This window comes from Metopolophium dirhodum, chromosome 1, assembly GCF_019925205.1.
Source record: "Metopolophium dirhodum isolate CAU chromosome 1, ASM1992520v1, whole genome shotgun sequence".
Taxonomy (NCBI): Eukaryota; Metazoa; Arthropoda; class Insecta; order Hemiptera; family Aphididae; genus Metopolophium; species Metopolophium dirhodum.
Window position 1 is genome coordinate 25,354,378 of NC_083560.1, and position 24,170 is coordinate 25,378,547.

General features: G+C 27.9%; 1 protein-coding gene across 1 annotated transcript; it reads left to right on the top strand.

The window, feature by feature from the left end:
* The first annotated feature begins 19,219 nt into the window (after positions 1-19,219).
* Positions 19,220-22,537, top strand: LOC132936648 (nuclear transcription factor Y subunit beta-like). The gene is made up of 6 exons (XM_061003402.1): positions 19,220-19,339; positions 20,311-20,606; positions 20,690-21,078; positions 21,133-21,211; positions 21,685-21,810; positions 21,874-22,537. Exons 1-6 carry the CDS (start codon positions 19,258-19,260, stop codon positions 22,156-22,158), a joined length of 1,257 nt encoding a protein of 418 aa, XP_060859385.1. The 5' UTR covers positions 19,220-19,257; the 3' UTR covers positions 22,159-22,537.
* The last annotated feature ends 1,633 nt before the right edge of the window (positions 22,538-24,170 follow it).

A 24,170-nucleotide genomic window follows, 5' to 3' on the forward strand; every position in this document is an offset into this window, starting at 1 on the left:
GGGTTTCGCTCTGCTGTACCTACAGTAGGTTACAAGTGAGCCACTGTAATATATGGTGTACAATTTGAATTCAATGATGTGATATATGAATAACAATTCTGAGCGAAGACTATAAGTCAGCCTATGATATTACTAAATATATTTGATGATATTATTATGAATAAAGTAATTTATATATAACATATTTGCGTGGAACCTTGTTTTAAATTTTCAATCCTTAGCTATAAATGTTGAACATTTTATAAGTTTTTAACTACAAAATAATTATTGAATTTTTAAATTTGATACATTTTTTCAAAATTCGAACTTTAAATAAGTACTAAGGCATAAAAACTATATATTTTTAATCTTTTTCAACTGCTATTATAACAATATATCAGAAGCCTAGCATTAAATTTTCACGATTTTTTACCCAACAAATACAATTTTATTGATATTTATAGTTTATAGAAAAAAAAACTAATAAAATTAAAAACTGACAATGTCCGTTAAAAGTTCAAAAAGAGTAAAAAAATTTTTTTTAATTTTATAGTGTATAGAAAATAAAAGTAACATTCATTAAAATGTTCATACAGTTCTTCGTTTTTGAATAACAACAAAATAACAAAGCCACTACATGAGAAATTGAGTGAAAATCTAATTTTGTAAAAATATAAACTTCAAACAATCATAAAATTTTTTTTAAATTGTTTGTAGACATTTTTAGATTCTGAGTGGAACGATGAATGTATTGATTTTTAGAATATAATGTTTGTTATTTTTTTTATTTCTTTTTGTGTCTGTTTACACGATAAGTAGTCTGTAGTAAATGCTTCAATTTTCAACTTCAGTATCTTGTACGATTGGAAAGTGAATATTGTTGGTGCATTGAGGAGGTCAAAATTTAAATTTCCCAGTAATTTTCAAAAGCGCCAAGAAAAACAAAAGAAAACTTAAGGAAAAACGGGAATTTTTATGCAAACTCGATTTTTAATAAAATCGACTTTGGTTTTTGATGTAACATTAAAACAAATGACCGTAGATACATGAAATTTTTACTTGTTGTTTATATTTGCATTTTCTATCCACGATAACATTTTCAAAATATTTGGATTTATTTTTAACTGTTTAGGGACATTTTAAGTTTCCAATTTTATTAGTTTTTTTTTCTATGAATGTCAATAAAACTTTTTTTGTTGAGTAAAAATACTTGAAAATGTAATTCAAGGCTCCTGCTATATTGTTACATTGACAAATGAAAAATATTAAAAATCCTTAGTCACAGTTTTTTTTATAAGTACCTATTCAAGTTCAAATCTTGACAAAATAAGGAAAAATCACGAAAATTAACAAATTATTTTGAATTGAGAATTCATAAAAACTATTCTTTTTAAATCTAAGATTTGAAAATGTAATACAAAATTCCTCAAAGTTTTTCTACCGTTGTCAAAAAAAAAAATGTCTACAAACAAATCATATTAAATTTTTATGAGCGTTTGAAGTTCATATTTTTACAACATTGAAAAATCACTCGATTTCTCGTGTAACGATTTTCTTATTTTGTCGTAATTAAAAAACGTATGACTCTAGATACTTGAAAATTTCACTGAATGTTTATATTAGTATTTTCTATACGTGATAAAATGTTGAAGATAATTTGACTCTTTTTGAGCTGTTTACGGACATAGTCAGTTTTAAATTTTTTTAGTTTTAGATTCTGAGCGAAGCGATGAATGTATTGATTTTACAATGATGTGTGTTTTTTATTTTTTTATTTTTATATCTTTCATCACCTTTTAGGACAGTAAAAGTGCTTGGATTTTCTTCAACAGTAACTTTTCTGATAGGAAAGTGAATCTTGTTGGTACTTTGGAGGGTCAAAAGTAAAAATTTCAAAGTATTTTTCAAATGCGCCGTAAATAACAAAAAAAAATAAAGGAAAAACGGGAATTTTTACGCACAATCTGTTTTTGAGAAAATTGATTTTGGTTTTTAGTGCTTTTTTTAGTGCTTTGTAGAGTTTAACTCTAAAACAAATGACCGTAGCCTATAGGTACATGACATTTTTTGACTGAATATATTACCATTTTCTATACACCATAACATTGTCCAAATATTTTGACTTATTTTGAGCTGTTTCCGGACATTGTCAGTTCTCATTTTTTATTTTTTTTTCTACAAATATCAATAAAATTGTATTTGTCGTGTAAAAAAGCTTGAAAATTTAATAGAAGTCGCCTAGGTTATTGTTTCAAAGGCAGATGAAAAAAATTAAAAATCCTTAGTCTAAGTTTTTATTTATAAGCTTTTAAAGTTCATATATCGACAAAATACGAAAAAATCACGAAAATTAGGCAATTATTTTGAGCTGAAAATTTATAAAAATCTTACTTTTTCAATCTAAGATTTGAAAATGTAATACAAGATTATCCATACATTTGTCTACCGTAATCAAAAAAAAAATGTCTACAAGAAAGTCAAATTAAATTTTTAAGAACGTTTGAAATTCATATTTTTAACATTAGATATTCACTCAATTTCTCGTGTAACGATGTTCTTATTTTGTTGTAATTCAAAAACGTATGACTGTAGATACTTGAAAATTTCACTGAATGTTTATATTAGCATTTTCTATACGCGATAAAATTTTGAAAATAATTTGACTCTTTTTGAGCTGTTTACGGACATTGTTAGTTCTCATTTTTAAAGTTTTTTTTTTTCTACAAATATCAATAAAATTTTATTTGTTGTGTAAAAAAGCTTGAAAATTTAATAGAAGTCTCCTAGGTTATTGTTTCAAAGGCAGATAAAAAAAATTAAAAATCCTTAGTCTAAGTTTTTATTTATAAGCATTTAAAGTTCATATATTGACAAAATACGATCAATAATATTTTATTTGTAGGGTAGAAAAAGGTGAAAACTTTATGCATGGCTCCTGATATATTGTTACAATAGCAGTTGAAAAATAGTGAAAATAGTGAAAATACTTAGGCACAATTTTTTTATAAGCATTTTAAGTTCAAATTTTGACAAAATTAATTTAAAATTCAATAGTTATTTTGTAGTTAAAAATGTATAAAATGTTCAACTTTTATAGCTAAGGATAGACAATTTAAAACAAGCCTCCATGTAAATAGGTTATATTATATCGATGGCTAAGAGGCCAAAAGTTGTATGTCCCAAACTTTACATTTTACAGGAGAGCAGTTTTAAGATCTTAAATTATTCTACACCAAATAGTTTGTGTTGTAGAATTTTGGTTTGTCGGTGTTTGATTACATAAATTATTACTTTTAGGACTTAAATTTTTTTTCCAACGTAATTATAATGTTTCTTTTGAATTTAAATGGGACTTGTTATGAATGGCAATAATAATATATTTTTACCCTGGACATATTACTAACCACTGTGTGACGGGGAGTATAAGACCATTCCCTCGGGGGTTTTTATCTGTCGCGAGGGCGGCTCCTTCACGCCTTTGGATGACGCGGTCACATCCCTCCGACGGGTTACTTCAGGGCGCCCTGGCGCCAGGCTGACAGTCCCCCGCCGGCTGCTCTCGTTCGAGATAGATCGGTGGGTTTCGTATAACCGCGTTGGCGAGCGCTGGATTCGACCCAGTCAAATAGCTCCCCTTCTACTAAGGCACTACTCCCGACAGCCCCCGCGAGGCCATCCACATATGTCGCGAACGCGCGGCCGGCGAGCGCGAGCACGCGAGGTACACGCGCGCGTCGGCCGGACGCACGCCACATAGCTCGACGGGCACTGATACCGTTCGGTCATTAGCTAAGTCGGGTTTTCAGTGGGGCTGTCCTCGTCGCCCGCGGGATGAGATTGAAGGATCCGTTATCCAGAGTACTCACAACGACTCTTTTCCCACTAGCATCGACACCGGGGCAGTTCTTTCGCTGACGCGATGCGACCTTTTTTGAGTGGTACGGTTTTCTTTTGCCGGGTGCCGTGTCCGTACCAAATGTTCGGGTTTGAGTGCTTGTGGACATATAAGGTTTTGATGGACATATTAAAAGTTGTTAATTGAATATAAATTCTAATTAATTTATTATATAAAAAGTTAAAATGTACGTAAGACTAATTTTTTTGATATAAAAATTAAATTTGTTTATATAATTGCAGTAAAAAAGTAAAAAAAATATGAAAAATATTGCAATTTTTTATTGAATGTTAAAAATTAATAAAGTTGCATTTTTCATCAAATTTTTAGTCAAATAAAACCCGTGTTATTGATATTATATGCTAATTGAAGATATCATATTATTTATTGTAATTTAAAATTAAAAATTTTTATTATTTAAAATAATACGTCCGGACATATTCATTTTTATAAATAGGTAAAAAAATCAATATTATCTAAAATATTACACGTCCAAAATTGAATGTATTGTTTTTAACAAAAGTAACAAGTCCGGACTTGTTATATTTGTCCACTTGATATTTAGATCATGTTAAAATATTTATTGTATGTCTCATTAAATTAGAACTTGTTATATGTGTGCACTAAAAAAACATATCTTGAACTAAAAACACAAAAATTAAAGTATAAATAAAACATGTTTTAATTATGTTATTGACTTTTAAAGTTTTACTGAATCAAAAAGACGACCTAGATAAACCCTATGGACTAATAAAACGATTTTGGACTTATAACTTTTGGCCTCTTAGCCATCGTAATATATAAATTACTTTATTTACAATAATATCATCAAATGATATCAAATGATTACCCACTTGTAACCTACTGTTCAGCAGAGTGGCATCCACTTACCTACCTTTTTTTGATTGAGGTAAAAAAACTTATGAATAATCTTGTATTACATTTTCAAATCTTAAATTTCAAAAGAAAATATTTTGAGAATTCTCAACCCAAAATAATTTGCTAATTTTCGTGATTTTTCCGTATTTTGTCGAGACTTTAACTTTAAATGCTTATAAAAAAAAAAAAACTGTGACTAAGGATTTTAAATTTTTTTCAAATGTCATTGTAACAATATAGTAGGAGCCTTGCATTAAATTTTCAAGCTTTTTTACCCAACAAATAAAGTTTTATTAACATTCATAGAAAAAAATACTTTTAAAACAAGATTCCACGTAAGTATTTAAAATGTTTATTGATATATTAATGTTATCATTGAATAATATAAATATTAAATAATAATATTTATTATAATGAATGGTATTATGGTAATACATTCGAAAATATTGGTAAGTATAAAAATAAATACATAATATCATTGATAATAGACGTATGTCTATATTGATATTTTTACAAACTAAATGTAAATCGTAAGTTATTGTACGTAAAATATTGTTAACTCGAATACTTAAAATGTTTGTACAACAATTATTAAAGGTGCGGTATAAACTAGATTTTCTAGCCTACATAATATTGTTAATTGTTATATACAAATAGGTATACTATTGGGCAGACAGTGGCTTTAATTAAAAAATGGTTAGTGTATACGAATATTTAAAATATTATGGCGGTAATGCGTTTACGTGTATGAATTTTATTTCGAAGGGATACGTCACGGACAAACGTTCATAAGATAATAAACAACGCTCCCGAACTCGACAATTTGTCGGTCGGTACACACTACACAGCTATGAGTAGTGAGCGCGGCTTAAACGTCGCGTGCTTGTGGATCGCGAAAACACCTAACAGCGCATTCGCTTGGCCATTGCACGGTTTCGTTTGCCTGTGTGGCGTCCTCTTAAGGCTGGTATCGATTTACGATCACGTAGCGATTTAGCACGTCAAGTGCCTTAGAGTCGAGAGATACTTTAGAGTTTATAGTTTATATTGAAAATTCCATGTTAAGTGAAAAAAATAACAAAATTCGTGTAATTCATAAGTTTAAATATCGTTTCCACAAAATGATGGCCAATGATGTCGAGCGTTGAAGTTTTTTTTTTTTTTGAAAATTCTAATTTCCCGCATGAAATGAGCAGTAGTATGCAGCGTACTATAAACGCTTGTAAAAACTTTTAATCAAAATTTAAGTTTTTTTTCTACACGTCGCATCCCTATACTCATCAATTTCTAAATACTTTAAAACAATGTCAAACAGATACATACATAAAAATAACGTCAAGTCATAATTTAATATCTGTAAAACGCAGAGCAAAGTATTTAAAAAAATAGAAATTTATTGATAAGCAAATAAATAACTTAAAAAATTAAATTAAAACCTCTTTAAAAAAATTAAAACTATTTCAGTTAAAAACACTTTTTTGAAATTTCGTATTCCCTGACTAGAAATGTATTAATTATTTAATAATTACAAAATAATTACTAATAATGACTATTCATTTTCCAATATATCAATCCTAGAACTACGAATGTATTCAATAGTCATTACTATAAATAGTGTAATTGAACGCTTATATATTATACAATAGGACGAAATAGGAACACAAATAGGTAAGAAAAAAATAATTAACCCATCCGGCTAGTGGATGCATTCGACATACATATATCAGTAGTTGGGTTGTTGACTTTATTAATATCAATGCATACCAACAACAGAGAGATTTTTATTTTATGAAATTATTATAATATGGTTTGTTAGTCCAGTGGTTATCGAAATGGTTTGGTACCCACTACCCGGCTCCTTTTTTGAACTGAGGTTTTATAATCATGCCATTGCCAAGCCTTATAGCATGACTTATCATAAGAAATAAAAAAAAATGTAATGTGTAGGTTAGGTTAAATATCTGTAAAAATGTATATAATTAAAATTTTGAATTATACATAAATTATACATTTTTATTTACTCGCAATCATTGGGTTTTCAAATATATATTTGGACCATATTAAATTCTTCAAGGCAGCACGGTATTATATATATATAAGAATCTAGGAAAAAAATCTCCAAAGCTATACCCAATTGTTTTTGACACAGCCATCAAAGTAATTATTATTAATAATGAAAAGATTTTTAAACTTGAATGGTATTTTTAAAATTAATAGTAGTCCTGTTTATGAATAACAATTATTAACATATTAAATGATTTTTTAAATAAAGTAATAAAATATGTAATATACTACAATTATCAATTTTATAATTTACTAGCTGAATAACCCGGTGTTGCTCGGGAAAAAAATTTTAATTATTTAACTCCTATTGGGTGTAATTCGCTTTGTATGGGTATGGAAGCAAAATCATATTATATTTTAATTTTTAGCCATCCCACGTGGCTTTGCCTGTGAGTTTCGCTTAAGGTTATGAGAATAGTATAATATCAGGTAGGAAATCTACCTGCGGTAGATTTCGAACACAGTGAGGAGGGAGAAAATATAGCTTATATTAGTACATCTTTGTAGTTGAAAAAAAAACTTGTATACAGTGAACCTAAAATAGTATTGAAGTCATAGTTGATCATCCCAGATTTTTAGGAGTACCTATTTAATATTTATTTATTAATATATTTTGGGGGGTTATTTTATTTATTTTTATGGACAAACCAGCGTAATTGTACCTAGCTTTGTGAAATTATTCGCATATTATATAACTTGCAACCAAAGGCAACCATTCATAAACAAACAAAGTTTCGATTTCTACTGTGAATCTTAAAATCCCTATTTTACCACCTCTCTAAAAAGTGAATATCAAAAACTCCTATATTATTGCGTATCTAGATCGTTAGAGAGAACCACTAAGTATTCCAAATAATATAAAATAATATACAATTAAAACTGTAAATATTTATGATGTTACGCGTGTCCGAACTGCTGGTAGTACGGCGTGCAAATGAAATGAACGTGTATAGCATGATATAATAATTATATCATGGCTTAAAATATAATTGGATTATTGGTGTGAGCGCGATGCATGAGATTATTTATTTTTCAATAGATAACATTTATCACTAAGAATTTAATAGAAACTAATAACACTAAAATTGAATATTCGTCGTCAATAACAAACAAATTACTGAATACTTGTTGCTTTCACCTTCCAGTTGCACTTCGACCCATTTTGCTAATATTAATAACTATAAACATACCCATATAAGAAAATAATACATTACTAAATTTACTATGAAGAGTAATAATTAATAATCTATATTTGAGAAGATGTAGGTACTATGTAGGTACTTACCCACCTTCATAATATTATAACTTCCAACCAGAGACATTCAAACTGTTTCAATCCACGATTCTTTTGTGCCCACCTCTGTTATAAAATATTGTCAATCAATATGGCGCCGCTGCATTACAATATAATATTAATAAATTACATTGGTACATTCGTAATATTATAAAGACCCTCTCTTTTATACCCTACGATGTATTGGTAATAGTTATATTATATCGTGACCGCGGCCGTCCAATTTCTACGAAATCGTGTAACCAATATCCAGCGATATATTAATATTATTACATATCTGTATATTTACGTAGATATATGTCTGAAAATTCCCAAGAAGAATATTTCGAAAAAGTTAGCTATTAGTATTTACATTTCAAAATTATTCACTATAAAAAAAAATATTTATATTAAAAAAAAAAAAATACTCGGCTTGAATAAACGTTTTTATCATCGATAATTTTCTAAAAATTTAATACACAAATATTGGCTGATATTATTTCCAAAACAAATATTTTTTTTAAAAACGAAATATTCTTTTTTTTCAGTATGTATTAAAAATAAAAAACAACAATTTTATATTGTACTTGTAACGAAAGTCTCCATTATACCATTATACTGGTTCAGATGACGCCCGTCAAGAAAGTATTCTTCCCACTTAGGTTTTGATGATGCCCCCACTTATATCTCTCGTATTTTTGATGTTCTAATAATTTGTTATTATTAGTAGGTATTAAGACAATACAGTGCATTGTCGTTGTTTACAAGTGTATATACGTTTGGAACCTATACAGTATAGGTATATTTAATAATTATCTAATTAAATTGATCGAGTACCTTAAAATTGTCGTATTTAAATAATTTTTTTTAGTTAATTATGTATATATTGTACTCGATACATTGACTAACAAATAGTGTTTTCATTAAACAATTCCATTGCAATTCACTCGATAAGATTAAATGATACTTTGAAACGTTTATTTTTTTAGCAACTATATACTTAAATTATACTCGACCCGAGTTTTTATTATTTTTATTTTAATAACATTGTTTCATATTTGTCTACGATCGTCATTAAAATATTATTCAATATATATAGATTTTGGCTAAAACGCATCAGGTACAACGATTATATACAGGAGAAGCGATGATACTTTGTAGTATCTAATTCAGTGTGCCATCGGACGGCACATACAGGAGCATAGTGGTAACGTAACTGAATAATTTCTATATATCTATTTAACACCGTGGCCGGTATCCCTATAACTCTAAGTTATATTATTGCCCTATTGGCTGGTTCATATTATTATTATTACGGTGTGTGTTTTTTAAATTTATTTCTTTCTGTCCGAGTTTTATGCCGACGGTATTCTCGGGGCCAATTTTAAATAATATAATAATATTTTACCCGAATAGTGATGTCATGTTTTCTTTGCGTATATTATAATTGTTAGGATTTCCTCATTTCTGGTACTACAAAATATAAAATATCCACGGCGCTCTGACATTTTGGGATCTCGGCTCGTGGTTGGCGACCTGACTCGACCACATGACTCTCGGGTCACATGTTACAACTCGAGTTGTCACAGTATGTCTGAAAATTGAAAACAATGTTGACAGAATTTAAATATAATAATTATTGATACAAATAATAATTTAAATATTATAAAAATAACGTGTGACGTATCGTTGAAAAATGCATACCCCCCCGAAAAAAAGTATGACATTATTACGTAAATAGTATATTATGGTGCGATTATATATAAAACGAGTTATCGATGAATTGTCAGTTATTTCGTGCGAAGATAATATAATAAATAAATATTTAATATAATAATATCTTGGGTATTACTTTTTCATACATAAATATAGTTAATTAATGTGTACCGATAATAATCGTAATCTATATATTATTAAATTGTTCGTCAATATAATCGATTTTAGATAAGTACCTATCGCATGTGGGTAATTTTTAAAGCGTGCTGTTGTCTGTCGACTGTCAGTGTAGTGGATTACGCATTTAAGACTACGTCAAACTGCATTTGGTTGATTTATATTGTTTTTGGTTATTTTTCAACGCATTTTTGTTGGTAATTAAACTTTTAACCAACAGTTAACTTCCATTATGTCAAAACGAAAAAATAATCCTATATTAGATATGTATCGGAAAAAACAAGACAACGTTGATGATCCACCAGTTATACCTTCACCGACTTCACCCACTGAAATAATTGAAGATCAAGAAGATCAAAGTATTCGTAAAGTATTGAAAAATTATTCTTATCAAAAAAATTGGGAAAAATCGTTTAACTGGCTATATTATAATATTAAAAAGGGTGGAGCTTTTTGTAAGGTATGTGAAAAATTTCTTAGTAGTAATCATAGTGCTTTACAAAAATCAAAAGGTATTTTTATATGTACTCCATTTATAAATTATCGAAAAGCTACTTTTAAAACTGGTAAACTTTTAAAACACGCTAATTCAGAAAATCATGCTAAAGCTTTAGCTTTGAATGAATTATTTTTACATGAAAAACAAAGTGATAGGTCGAATTACATGAGTAAAAATACAGCTATTGAAATATTAAATTGTGTTTTGTTGATTTTGAAAAAAACCATACATAATGCATTGGTACGTGAAGTTTGGCCACAAATTGAAGTTAAGGGTTGTATATTTAATTTATGTCAATCTTGGTGGCGTAAAATACAACAAATTGGTTTGGCTACTGAATATTCAAATGAGGGAGAAATTAGAAAATTTATTTTATTTAAATTAATTAGGTAGGTTGTAGGCAATATTGTTTTATATATTTGAAATGCACCATCTTTTCAGTGGTCCTAGAATTCCAAGTATGCGTAATGCGTATGCGTCAGTTATGTTGCCTATATACCACTCCTCAGCTAGGATAAAAATTCGTCTACAGGCATAATGCGGAAACGTACATAGTATTATTATAATAAGGAATGAACACTATTTATATTTGAAGTACATTTTGTTTTTAAAATACGTTGTGAACATTGTACATCAACCTATTCAGCAGTGAGGCGGTATTGACTCAAAACTTAATAACATTAATATTATATGATAGAAAAATATTAATAAATAAAAATTAATTAATAATAAATGTATATATAACATTCCAAAGGGTAGTGAAAAACAAAATTATTGTTTAATTAACATTTAAAGAGAATAACTGAATACATATTAATACAAGTTATACATAAAATATTTATAAATTATAAATACAAGTTTTTTGCTTAGAATAGGAATCAAAATATAATATATGCACCATCTTTAAAGAGCGTGGAACAACAAACAATTTTTAATTTTTTTTTTGTATTTTTTTATTTTTGTGTCTGTCATCACCTATTAGGACAGTAAAAGTGCTTGGATTTTCTTCAACAGTAACTTTTCTGATAGGAAAGTGAATCTAGTTGGTACTTTGGGTGGTCAAAAGTAAAAATTTCTCAGTAGTTTTCAAAAGCGACATGACAAACAAAAGAAAAATTAAGGATAAACGGGAATTTTTACGCAAAATCTGTTTTCGAGAAAATCGATTTTGGTTTTTGGTGTAACTCTAAAACAAATGACCGTAGGGACATGACATTTTGACTGAATGTTTATATTAGCATTTTCTATACACCATACAATTTATAAAATAATTTGACTCTTTTTGAGCGGTTTATGGACATTGTCAGTTTTCAATTTTTTTAGTTTTTTTTCTATAAATATCAATAAAATTTTATTTGTTGGGTAAAAAAGCGTGAAAATTTAATATAAGGCTCCTGATATATCGTTCTAATAGCAGTTGAAAAATATTAAAAATACATAGGCATACTTGTTTTTTATAAGCATTTAAAGTTCGAATTTTGACAAAGTTTATCAAATTTAAAATGTAATAATTATTTTGTAGTTAAAAATTTATAAAATGTTCAACATTTACAGCTATGGATTGAAAATTTAAAACAAGGCTCCACGTAAATAGGTTATATATAAATTACTTTATTCAAAATAATATCATAAAATATATTTGGTAATATCATAGGCTGACTGGCCTTTTTCACTCAGAATCGTTTTTCATATACAATGATATTATATCATTGAATTCAAATTGAACACCATCCATTACAGTGACCCACTTGTAACCTACTGTACAGCAGAGCGACATCCACTTATCCACCTTTTTTCAAGTTGTTGACTGTTAATAAAATATTAGTTTATTTAATACGTATCTTTTCAAATTGTTATTATTGTGTAGTATCAAAGTATACATTTTGTATTACTACTGCCTACATTCTACAACTATTGTAGTTTGTACGCTGTAAGTACCCTACTGTCTATAACTCATGTATCATTTAAATTTGTTGACACGACAATTACATTTTTCATGAAAAATACGATAATTTTAAATAGAATAGGTAATTAATACACTTATAAGTTATTATATTGTATTTATGTGGCTACTTGGTATCTTTGTTAGTAAAATATAAAAACCATCAATATGTCATACGTGATTTAACCACGCTATTTTAACTACAAATATCATTGAACTTATATTTTGTCGTGGTTTTTGACATGAAACCGTGAACATTTTTTAAATGCTATCCATTATCAATGATTTTTAATTTGAATCCATTGCCAAAAACTCACGTTACCTACGCAAAGTATACATCGCCCGTAAAAGCTTAACCGATTTTTAACACTAAACCCGAAACCCGCTTAAAAATATTTACAGGTCTTAAACCTGAAACCCGAAACCCGAAATATTTTAACCCGTTTTGGCTCCCTGTTTGTAGCTACTATCACGTATCGTCATATAAAAATAAAATTATGGACAAACACTCATGACGCGGCCCAACGAGAGACTTTCTCGGAAGCTTGACGAATAAATAAGTTAAACGTTAAGTCATGAACTGCTTTGTGTACCTACATTTGTTGTTCCACGCTCTTTAAAGATGGTGCATATATTATATTTTGATTCCTATTCTAAGCAAAAAACTTGTATTTATAATTTATAAATATTTTATGTATAACTTGTATTAATATGTATTCAGTTATTCTCTTTAAATGTTAATTAAACAATAATTTTGTTTTTCACTACCCTTTGGAATGTTATATATACATTTATTATTAATTAATTTTTATTTATTAATATTTTTCTATCATATAATATTAATGTTATTAAGTTTTGAGTCAATACCGCCTCACTGCTGAATAGGTTGATGTACAATGTTCACAACGTATTTTAAAAACAAAATGTACTTCAAATATAAATAGTGTTCATTCCTTATTATAATAATACTATGTACGTTTCCGCATTCTGCCTGTAGACGAATTTTTATCCTAGCTGAGGAGTGGTATATAGGCAACATAACTGACGCATACGCATTACGCATACTTGGAATTCTGGGACCACTGAAAAGATGGTGCATTTCAAATATATAAAACAATATTGCCTACAACCTACCTAATTAATTTAAATAAAATAAATTGCTTATAAAACGACCTCCTCTCATAGGATATTATGGTAATGAAATATATGAAACCTACTAAGTACTGGGTAACTTTATCTTCAAATTCTTACGTATTTTTCCTTTTATTTCATTAGGTACGATATGTATAAGTAATCATATTTTTCGCAAACGATACTTCAATATAATCAAAAATCATAATACTAAACATAACAAAAAAACAAAATAAAAAAAGTATCAAAAGGTCAATTATTGCAAATACCTAAAACAGTAAAAAAAAAACATGGTCTACGGCAGAGTGAACCCTCGAAGTCTTTTTTTTTTGACCACCTACCCCTTGAAGACTTGTATTAAAAAATAACTTTTTTTCAGAAAAAAACTAAAAATTACTATAAAATGTAAACGTATACTATAAAGGTAAACGTGCAATGAGCTACGTCCATAACCATCATTATTCAGCTCACTTCGTACGTATGTAGGTATCGTGTTTGTATAGCATCACATCCGATTTATCGTGTTGAGATATTTTTTTTTCTGTTGTCGGCCTACAGTATATTTATGAAAGTGTAAATTGAATTGCATCTATACATAATCAACACAATACAATTCATTATTAATTGTACTAGAACTGTAAGAAATTACAATAAGTGGTTTTACTAGGTTACACGCTGAACATCAGTTGTATTGGTAACACTTAATAACAAATTTTCCTCCAATTTCATATTATCAGTTAACAATAAACCGACAAGTTAATAGATACAGTATAGTATATTGTGTAGATATACAAATACTGTATAAAATTAAAAGAGCGTTTGTAGAAATGAAAATGTTAAAAGGACTTATACCACTATTATTATATGTTTTTAGAAGGGTGTTTATAAAATTAAAATTGTTAAAAGGGCCTACATACATTTTTTTAAAATGAATATACCATTAAATATCAATTTAGTTTAAGCAATTTAATAAGCAATTTTAGTTCCATGGAGTCTCATGTTTTAATAAAATGTATAAATGAATGTTCTATCTTAAAAATTGAGTATTTAATCAGTTTTATTTGTTTCCTGAAAAAAAGTAAAATTTGGTATACGCCCTTTTAACAAAATACCATCTATATAAATAACAAGTCATAATATTAATTAAATTTTAATATTTTATTACATATAAACATTTTCATTTTTTGGGACTTATTATTCAAAATTATTTGCAACCCTATGGTTGAGAAACACTGTTATAGATCATTCACAAACATAATTCCATATATTAAGAACGAATCAAAAATAATACCAATTTAATATAAGGACATAATAATATGTTCACATTTCTTTGCTATGCTATTATTTATTCTCCAAACCAACCTGTCTATGCTAACATAAAATAAATTATACTTAATTATTATCTTTCTTTTAAATTTAAATTTTGATATGTAAATTCACCTAATGATTTAAGTTTAAAATAATGTGAGGCAGGGTTTCCCAAAATTGTACGGTTACAGGCAAATGACAATATTATAATATATAGGAACGTAAAATTTCGTCTGGAGCTAGTAGTCCAATTATAATGATGCGGATGTCCCAGCTATAGAAGACCATATTAAACTATTCTCATATTTATAATTAGGCAATGCATCAAATGGTGGTAGACTGCATTTTGGAAGATAGCAGTTTCATGTTTGGGTACTTGATCGACAAATAAAAATGACATTATGCATTACAAGTAGACCCCCGGGAATGACAGATATGTATAGTAAATTTTTGGTTGGTCAAAAAACTTGAAAATGAAATTCAACGTTTTTCATAAGTTGATGTTAGTGAAATTTAAAAAAAAGTTGAGCATAACTCCACAATAATTTCTTATGACCATCTAAAATTAATACTTTGACAAAATCCATCAAAATTACAAAAATTGGCTAGTTATTTTGAGATAGAAATTCATAAAAATATTTATATTTATTTTATCTAAGCTTAGAAGTTTTAATACAAGATTAACCTTAAGTTTTCTTCAACAAAAAAAAGTTTACGAAAAAGTCAAATTAATTTTTTACAAACATTAAAATCATTAATAATTATTATTATAGTCAACCCAGAAAAAGCCAAGGGGGGGGGGGGGGACAACTAAATGTCAATAAAAATGTACTCATTCGGTAAAGAAGCTTGAAAATGTAATACAAGACTTATAATAATATATTGTTTAATTGCAGTTGAAAAATATTAAAAATATTGTCACAATATTTTTTATCACCATTTAAAGTTTGATTTTTGACCCAATTCATCAAATTTAAAATTTAAAAAGGTGGGAAAGTGGGTGTCGCTCTGCTTTACAGTATGTTACAAGTGGGTAAATGTAATGGATCAAAACGGTCAGTCAACCTATTTTATTTCTAAGTATATTTGATGATATTATTGTAAATTAATGAATTTATATTTAACCTATTTAACCTGTATATACGGTAATTAGGTACACCAATACACAAAATCGATTTTGTCGAATACCAACTCTGCGTAAAAATTCCCCTTTTTAATTAATTTGTAGGTATGTTGTTTTTCCCGGCATTTTTGAAAACTTAGGAATTTAAAATTTTAGCATCCCGAATGCAACTAGATGCAACTAGATTCACTTTCTCGTCGAACAAACTACTGTTGAAGAAATTCGAAGCAGTTTTGAATCGAAGCACCCCAAACGGTGGTGATCAGACACAAAAAAAAACACACGTCATTGTAAAATCAATACATACATTCATCGCTCCACCCAGAATCTAAAATATAACCATAGACGTAGGTACTGTTTAGACAAAATTATATTAAGGTTAATCTTGTTTAAATGGAATGGACTTGTTTAAATTTATCCTAGTTATAATTTGGACAAAGGTTGAATAATACTGGCCCAAGTTGAACTAAAAATGCAAAACGTAATTTACAGAAATGCATGCATCTCATTAAATTAGTACCTACATATTAGTGTATGTTTTCATGCGTTAGCAAGACGATAGATATTAAACCTAAAATGAATTAATAATGTGGGCCAGGAATAAAGAAGTGATTTATATTTCAAAATCCTATTCCACGTAATAGGAGCGTCCTATTACCATCACCGCGGTTATACCACCAAGACAATATAACTTTACCAACACAGCTACAGTATGCTATAGCTAGAGTATAAAGTACATCAGTCACCTAACCTCAACAAGACACTCAATGTAGTTTAGCTATAAGTTATACACGTTTTAAAAGCTATATCTCAATTAATAAAAAAAAAAGGCATTTTATAATTAATATTACAGCGGTGAATAAGAATCGAAGGTTGAAAGCGATGTAAGTACAGAACATCATTATTTTATACAATGTAATATATTTATTAGAGAAGATTAAACACAATATTTTTTTTTTTTGTATAATATTGAATTATAAACAGATGTAATTGAATACAGTGTATATATTTTTACTAGATTTTCAGTAACCAAAATTGTATTTAATTCCAGAACGGTTATATTAATGAGAGGATAAATGACTAGGTTAAACCAGTGAAAAAACAGAACACACGTATAAAAAAACAAAAGAGCTGTAAAATCAAATAAGAATAAAACAATGATTAAAAAAGTATGTAAACATTTACAATATAAAAAAATAAAAATAAAAATAAAAATAAAAATTTTTTTGTTTTAGAATATTTCATATCTGGATAATATTGAAAGTTTGCTAAAAAATGAAAAAATTGAAACTCATATCATAAATACTATTACAGTAAAATAAGGCGTGATTGTTTGATAAATGTTAAATCTCAAACGGACGATAAGAGTATATTGGACGATCTACCACTATAAAACCAAAAATATTAAGAATGTTGAAACAAAAGACAGATATTATGTTATATTATTTAAAATAATTTATTTTCTTCAGTCAATGTATGTAATAGATATAAGCTCCGTATAAATTATTATTTAAAATAAATATTTATAACGTAAAATACTTGAAATTTTAATAATATTACAATAAGATTAAAAAAAAATGTTATATATGGAAAGAAGCTGAGTTGAGTCTTAAAATATCGATAACTGATCAGGAAAAGGACTTGGAGCTTAAGAATGAGTTATCAGGGGAATATAATATGATCTAAATTACTTAAGGCTTAATAATGTATTTATTTATGATGTTGGAAAATATAAATATATTATAAAATATAATACTATGCAAAATATGTTCGGTTTAATCTACTTGTGTTATTAAACACAATTATATATTACTCACATTGTTCAATGAACTTGCTAGACCAATATATTCAGTTCTATTAAGAGGACGTGATACCCGAATGTGTTGTATCCGTCTTACAAATGCGTAATATACCAAATTTTACGCTCAGTGGAACACGTGTAGCTCCATTAGTTTAAAAATTAGAGAGAATTGACCTCTTATAAAATCTAAAAGTAAGATTATTATCTAGGCCGGCGTTTCTTAAACTGTGTTCGGCGGAACCCCAGGGTTCCACAGAAATCACTTCAGTGTTTGTCGAAACTCAAGTACTTTTTTTTTAAATTTTAAATCGATCTCTGTGTTAAATGTTGGTGCATTTCAAAAGATGAATATCCTCAATTGTCACGAAAGGCCGTGTTGGCATTTTTACTATTTGCAACCACTGCTTATACGTGTTCATCACCACCTATGGACCAACAAAAACAAAATACCGCAACAGACTTGATGCCGAACCTAGTATTAAATAGTACCTAATATTTGACTGAATATTTACATTAGAATTTTCTATTCACCATAACATTTTCAAAATATTTTGAGCCGTTTAGGTTTTCAGTTTCTAATTTTTTTTGTTTTCTTTTTCTATAAATGTCAATAAAACTTTATTTGTTAGGTAAAAAAACGTAAAAATGTAATACAAGGCTCTTGTTATATTATTACAATAGTACAATAGTAATATTAAAAATACATAAGAACAATTTTTTTTTATAAGCATTTTTAGTTTGAATTTTGACAAAATTTATGAAATTTAAGTTTTAATAAATATTTTGTAGTTAAAAATTTATAAAATGTTCAATTTTTTTATATAAGGATTGAAAATTTAAATCAAGGTTCCACGTAAATAGGTAATTAAATTATTTTATTTACAATAATATCATAAATATACTTAGTAATATAATATCATAGGCCAACTGACCGACTTCGCTCGGATCTTTTTATCTTATACCTACAATGATATTATATCATTGAATTCAAATTTAACACTATCCATTACAGCGACTCACTTGTAACCTACTGTAGAGCAGAGCGACACCCACTTGCCCACCTTTTTTAACTTTTAACTGTGGTTGCAGTCATGATAAATTGATGCGTCCCGTCGTCGGCGTTTGTATCTTTGTGAGTTCCCGCGTTCGACCGTTGGCCGTTGACCACACGCCGATCCTAGTATTTTGTTCCAATGAAATCCGTAGTACAAAACAACCTGTAGTAGTAGCGAACGCGTCGCCGTTCATCGGTCGGGACGTAGTTACCAACTCGGTACCACGGTATACTATTAACGACCGGACGCCATTATTCCACCAATTCGCGTTGTAGACAAATACCACAAACAACAAAGTAACAACAACTCCGGTTCATCGATCATATGCTATTCGGTCGTGTTTTGTTTCAACGCTTTAATTTATTTTTCTATTTGTCAATTGTTTTATTTACCGTTCGCGTCTTGGGTACGATCGATGTTCGTTTTCCCCTCGGACTTCACCATCGAGTCGTCATTTCGTCTGCCTACTTTTATTTTTCACTGGGCATTCATCGCAAGTAATTATTCGATCATTTGTTTTGTTTATTAATTATGTCGATCATATTTTATTCATATTTTTTTACGTAATAGGCTGAAGGGCACCCTACACGTTGTGTAATAATATATAACGATAATAGAGCCGTATTTATGGTTGATGCTTAAGAATAAGTAGGTATTGCTTAGGCTAATTTTGATAATTTAAAAATAAAATTTGTCGTTATGACTAAAAGCAATGTTTAAAGTAGGTTGACAGACCATAATTTAAGTAATACTTTTTCTTTTATCAACCCAAAGTGTCGTTTATGAACCTCATATGAGTCATGAGTATAGCTCAAGCAATACGTATGCGGTATTCTTATAAGCATCGACTATGAATACGTTCCTTAGATTTTGTTGTCGAAAATGCTCAAAGTGTAATCCCATTAAAATTCAGTTAAAAATACTCAAGCTATACTGTGACATTTATAAACTATTTAATTTTATGATACCTAAATCAAATTATAAACTATTTTTTAACTTTGTTTTCCAATTACTCACAAATAACGTTATCATTATTATCATTGTGGAGAAGTGACTTGTGAGATTATTGCTTTGATACCGATTCCCCATACGGTTCAATAGACGGTCAGAAACACCAGTTGCGTGTCTTCTTGTGAATATTTTTGGTGCATGCTATCTGGGATTAATATTTTCATCATATTTAGATTTCAATTAATTGGGGACTGATTTAAATTTTCTATTTGTAACACGACTTTTCTTATACTAAAGTAGGTATATAATTATTACTAGCTAGGCTATACCATTTTGGTTTGTTATTTAGTATGATGATTGATTTAGATTGTACAATTGAACATTGTAGGTTAGTAACTATTATAAGGTACAATGTATAATGTATATTTTATTTCTAATAGTATTCTTAATATTCTATTAGTTATTGTTAATTTAATCATCAGTTAAAAATTAGAACATTACATTGTTTATTTTCTAGATACGATGAGTGTCTGTTTTATTTGTGATGCAAAATTGTACGGTGAACGTACACAGGTGTGTAGCAATTCACCACATACTGATATACCATACCCACAAAAAATTGCTGAGCTTTTGGGAGATGAAGTTGTGGTCATTGTAACCCCTGCTGATCAGATGTGTAAGAAATGTACCTCACTTTTGAATTATTTGGATAAGTCTGAAATTGATGTGATGAATGTCAAAAATGCAATTTTGTCATTTTTACAAAATAAATATGGTAAATTGCTTCCTGATCAGGCTGTTAAGGATGTTGATGTAAGGATAGAACCTAATTAGAAATAAGCTACATAATATTAAGTTGTTTTATAAAAAAAAATATCTTTTTATCTTTAACTTAGATTGTCAGTGGACACTTAAAGGAACAAGAAAGACAAAAAAATCAGGTCCAAACTCCATTAACATTGTTAAAAACACAACAACAGCAGCAGCAGCAACAACAACAACAACAACAACAACAACAACAACAACAACAACAACAACAACAACAACAACAACAACCAACACAAGTAGAACAAGGTCAGCAAAAAGTACCTAGTGGTCTGACAATAGGAGTTTCTCCTGCTGCTGCTGTTGTAATGCCGGTCCAAACTCCATCAGAATTGATCAAAACACAAGAACAAAAAACGAAACAACAACAACAAAAGCAGCAGCAACAACAACAACCATCAACGAAAGTATACAAATGCGGTTTATGTATATTCCAATCAAAAGTGCTAGATCATGTTCGGTACGTACATTTTTTCATATTATTTTAAAGTTATTAATTATACTTTTCTTTTAGATTCCACATGAACTCTCATGTGAACGAAAAAGAGCCTGAAAAACCTATTCTAAATCAAGCAACTAAAGTATTAACCCCGGTGAGAAAAAGAAAAATATATGTGCTATGACTATATAAATTTAGTTAATAATATTTTTGCAGTTCATATTTTAATTTAGTTGTAAACTCTATTATTACTACTTTTAGACTTCACAACTTTCCATAATCATATATGTGAATGCTCAGTTAACTACGATAAACTTAAATTGTATTTTATGCCATTGAATTATGTTCCTGTGCAAGAACAGTAACAACTACAAATTTTCACTATAAATATCCTATTTGGTTGTTCCATAAGATCATAATTTAAAAATAATTTATATTATATTACTAATGTTTTTATTTATTGACTTTTAATTGTAAAAGAATTTCTTTCAATAAAATAATATTAATTATTAGGTATGAAACTCATTTATTATTATTATAAAAGCAGTTAATAATACGAGACACAATTTTGATGTGATTTCTTAATTTATATTTATTTAATTATATTAAATACTTAATTTAATTTAGGCACCACAACAGAAGAAACATATCTATAGATGTCAAATATGTTCTGAATCCTTTGGTAATCGAATTAATTGCCTTGATCATATTATAAAAGATCATATTCATTTAACTCCATCAACCTCAAATGCAGTAAATGAAAAATTAAATATTTTGTCAAATCTTCATGTCCTAATTATTTTAATTTATTTTTAGGAAAGAGGAACTGAAGATTTTTGTCTGGTTGCAACTAAAGTTATGGATCCAGAACTACCCATGACTCAAGAAAATAATCTACAAGCGGAAACTCCTATGTACGTAAACATAAATCAACAGGATAACAACGAAGGCACTGTCGAAACATATATGATGTGGAATGACCATATCCCCACTGAAGGATATGCAGATATTAAACAAGAAGAAGATACTGATAACTCTCAGGGAGATAATACTGTAAAAGAAGCCAAATTGGATATTATTCATTATAATATTAGAAATTAAACATCTATTTTTCATTTTATAAATTATTATGATAAGGAGTACATTTAACTACAACTCTAAAAAGGTTTGATAGATTTTGGAATACAAGCAATTCTATATAATGAACAACTTAAACTATACAATAACTGATGGTTAGATTTAAATCAAATTAACCAAAGGTAATAATGTTAAAAAAAATTCCAAACAAAGAATTATTTTCTACTTGCATAAAAGTCATTTATTGTTTGATATTCGTGATCTTACAATATATTTTAACCATGTACTTAAGTTAGTATTAAATACTTTTTTTTTAAATTATTTTTAATATAAAAGGCAATTTACAGACATCTAAATATGCATACATTATTGTTATAGTTTTTGTTAAATCTATAATTATGATAAATTCATTTACTGTGTAAAATAGAAAAATTAAATTCTAAGAGTACCAGTGTTTATTTCAGACCTTCTATCCCGGGGGGGTATCGTAAATTTTCAAGGGGGTATAGAAGTAAATAATTAAGAGAAGTAAAAATATTATTTCAATTTATTGGTATCAGATTGATACTTAATAATTTAAGTTATTAAGGTATTATTTTTTTTCTAAGAATACATAAATTATTAATAATCTAATTTTGATTAATTATATGGAAAAAAAAATATAACACAATTAACACACATTTACTATACATACATTAAATATACATTATACTATATTATTAATAATACACCAATATGAGCTTAAGTCATATACATTTTAATATTTATTATGTTTATTAAATTAAACTAAACGAATCCGGCGCTGCTTTTGACGTGCATACAAATCAATTACCTCATTTACAGTATCTTCATCGAGTTCTGAGGGTCCTTCTGTGCTAATTTTCATGCAGGATTGCAAAGTTTCTTGTCCCATTCTATTTCTTATTTTGTTCATAATCCTATTCATTGTACTGAAAGAGCGCTCCGCAGTGGCCGTTGAAACTGGTACACACATTAAACATTCAGCAAGTTTTTTCAAATTTTTATACCCAAAATTTGCTTTATAATTATATAACAATGGATTGTTTACGTTTTCATCTACCAAACTATTTGCAACATACTTAAATGAATTCAAGTCTATCCAAACATCGGCTGGTTCAAGACTAGGAAAATATAAACATATTTTCAATACATTTTCTTCAGTGATTGTAATTAAAGATTCAAATGATTCAAATAAAGCACTTAATTTAATTATTTCTAGTGATTTTTCATTAAAACGTTATTGCATTTGTTCTATCATTGTATCAACAAATTTTTTAGCTTCTTTTAGACTTTTTATTTTATTTTCATTTTCAACTATTTTTCGTGAATTACTAAAATTTTTTTTTAATGTATTTATACATTTATGAATTGAATTATTCTCGTCATTTGATGAACATTGGGCCGAGACATTTTTAAGATGATCAATCGAAGAAGAAATTAAAACTGGTACTGATGATAGCTGTAGGTTTTAACCTAACTCTTAGAGTACTATACGTATATATTATATATAATATATATATGTATATTTAATTATTAGCAGCTAGTAATTTTTAATTTTGTTCATTATCTGTAAGCTATTACATCTTAAATGTAAATTGAATTAAAATATTCAAATCATGACTCCAAAAATTCTCAAAAATTACTTATAAGGCCAGATCCAAGCAATCATTCAATTCAATTCAGTATATTATGTACAAATCTTCATCATAGTTTCAATTATTTTAGTTTACTTTTTTAGTATTCAAATTTTAATCTAATTATTAATTTATAGTTAGTTAATTTAAATTATTCTTATATAAAAACAAATTCTTTTAAGCATGCATTTTGTTATAGTTTTTTTTTTTTTAACTTTGAGTTTAATTGATTATTAATACAACTTAATTATTACTAAATTTGCATACTACTTATTGTTGTAAAATTTAAAACTTAAAGTAATATATAAAAAAATTAAAAATTAAAATAATAAAATATTAAATTCTGTTGTAGTTAGTAATTAATTATTTTAAATTTATTAT

Excerpts from the sequence above, each read along its gene's own strand:
- LOC132936648 (XM_061003402.1), top strand. The coding sequence starts at position 19,258 with ATGTTCGTTTTCCCCTCGGACTTCACCATCGAGTCGTCATTTCGTCTG. Across the intron at positions 19,340-20,310 it reads TCACTGGGCATTCATCGCAA|ATACGATGAGTGTCTGTTTT; the intron begins GTAATTATTCGA and ends TTTATTTTCTAG. Across the intron at positions 20,607-20,689 it reads AGGCTGTTAAGGATGTTGAT|ATTGTCAGTGGACACTTAAA; the intron begins GTAAGGATAGAA and ends TCTTTAACTTAG.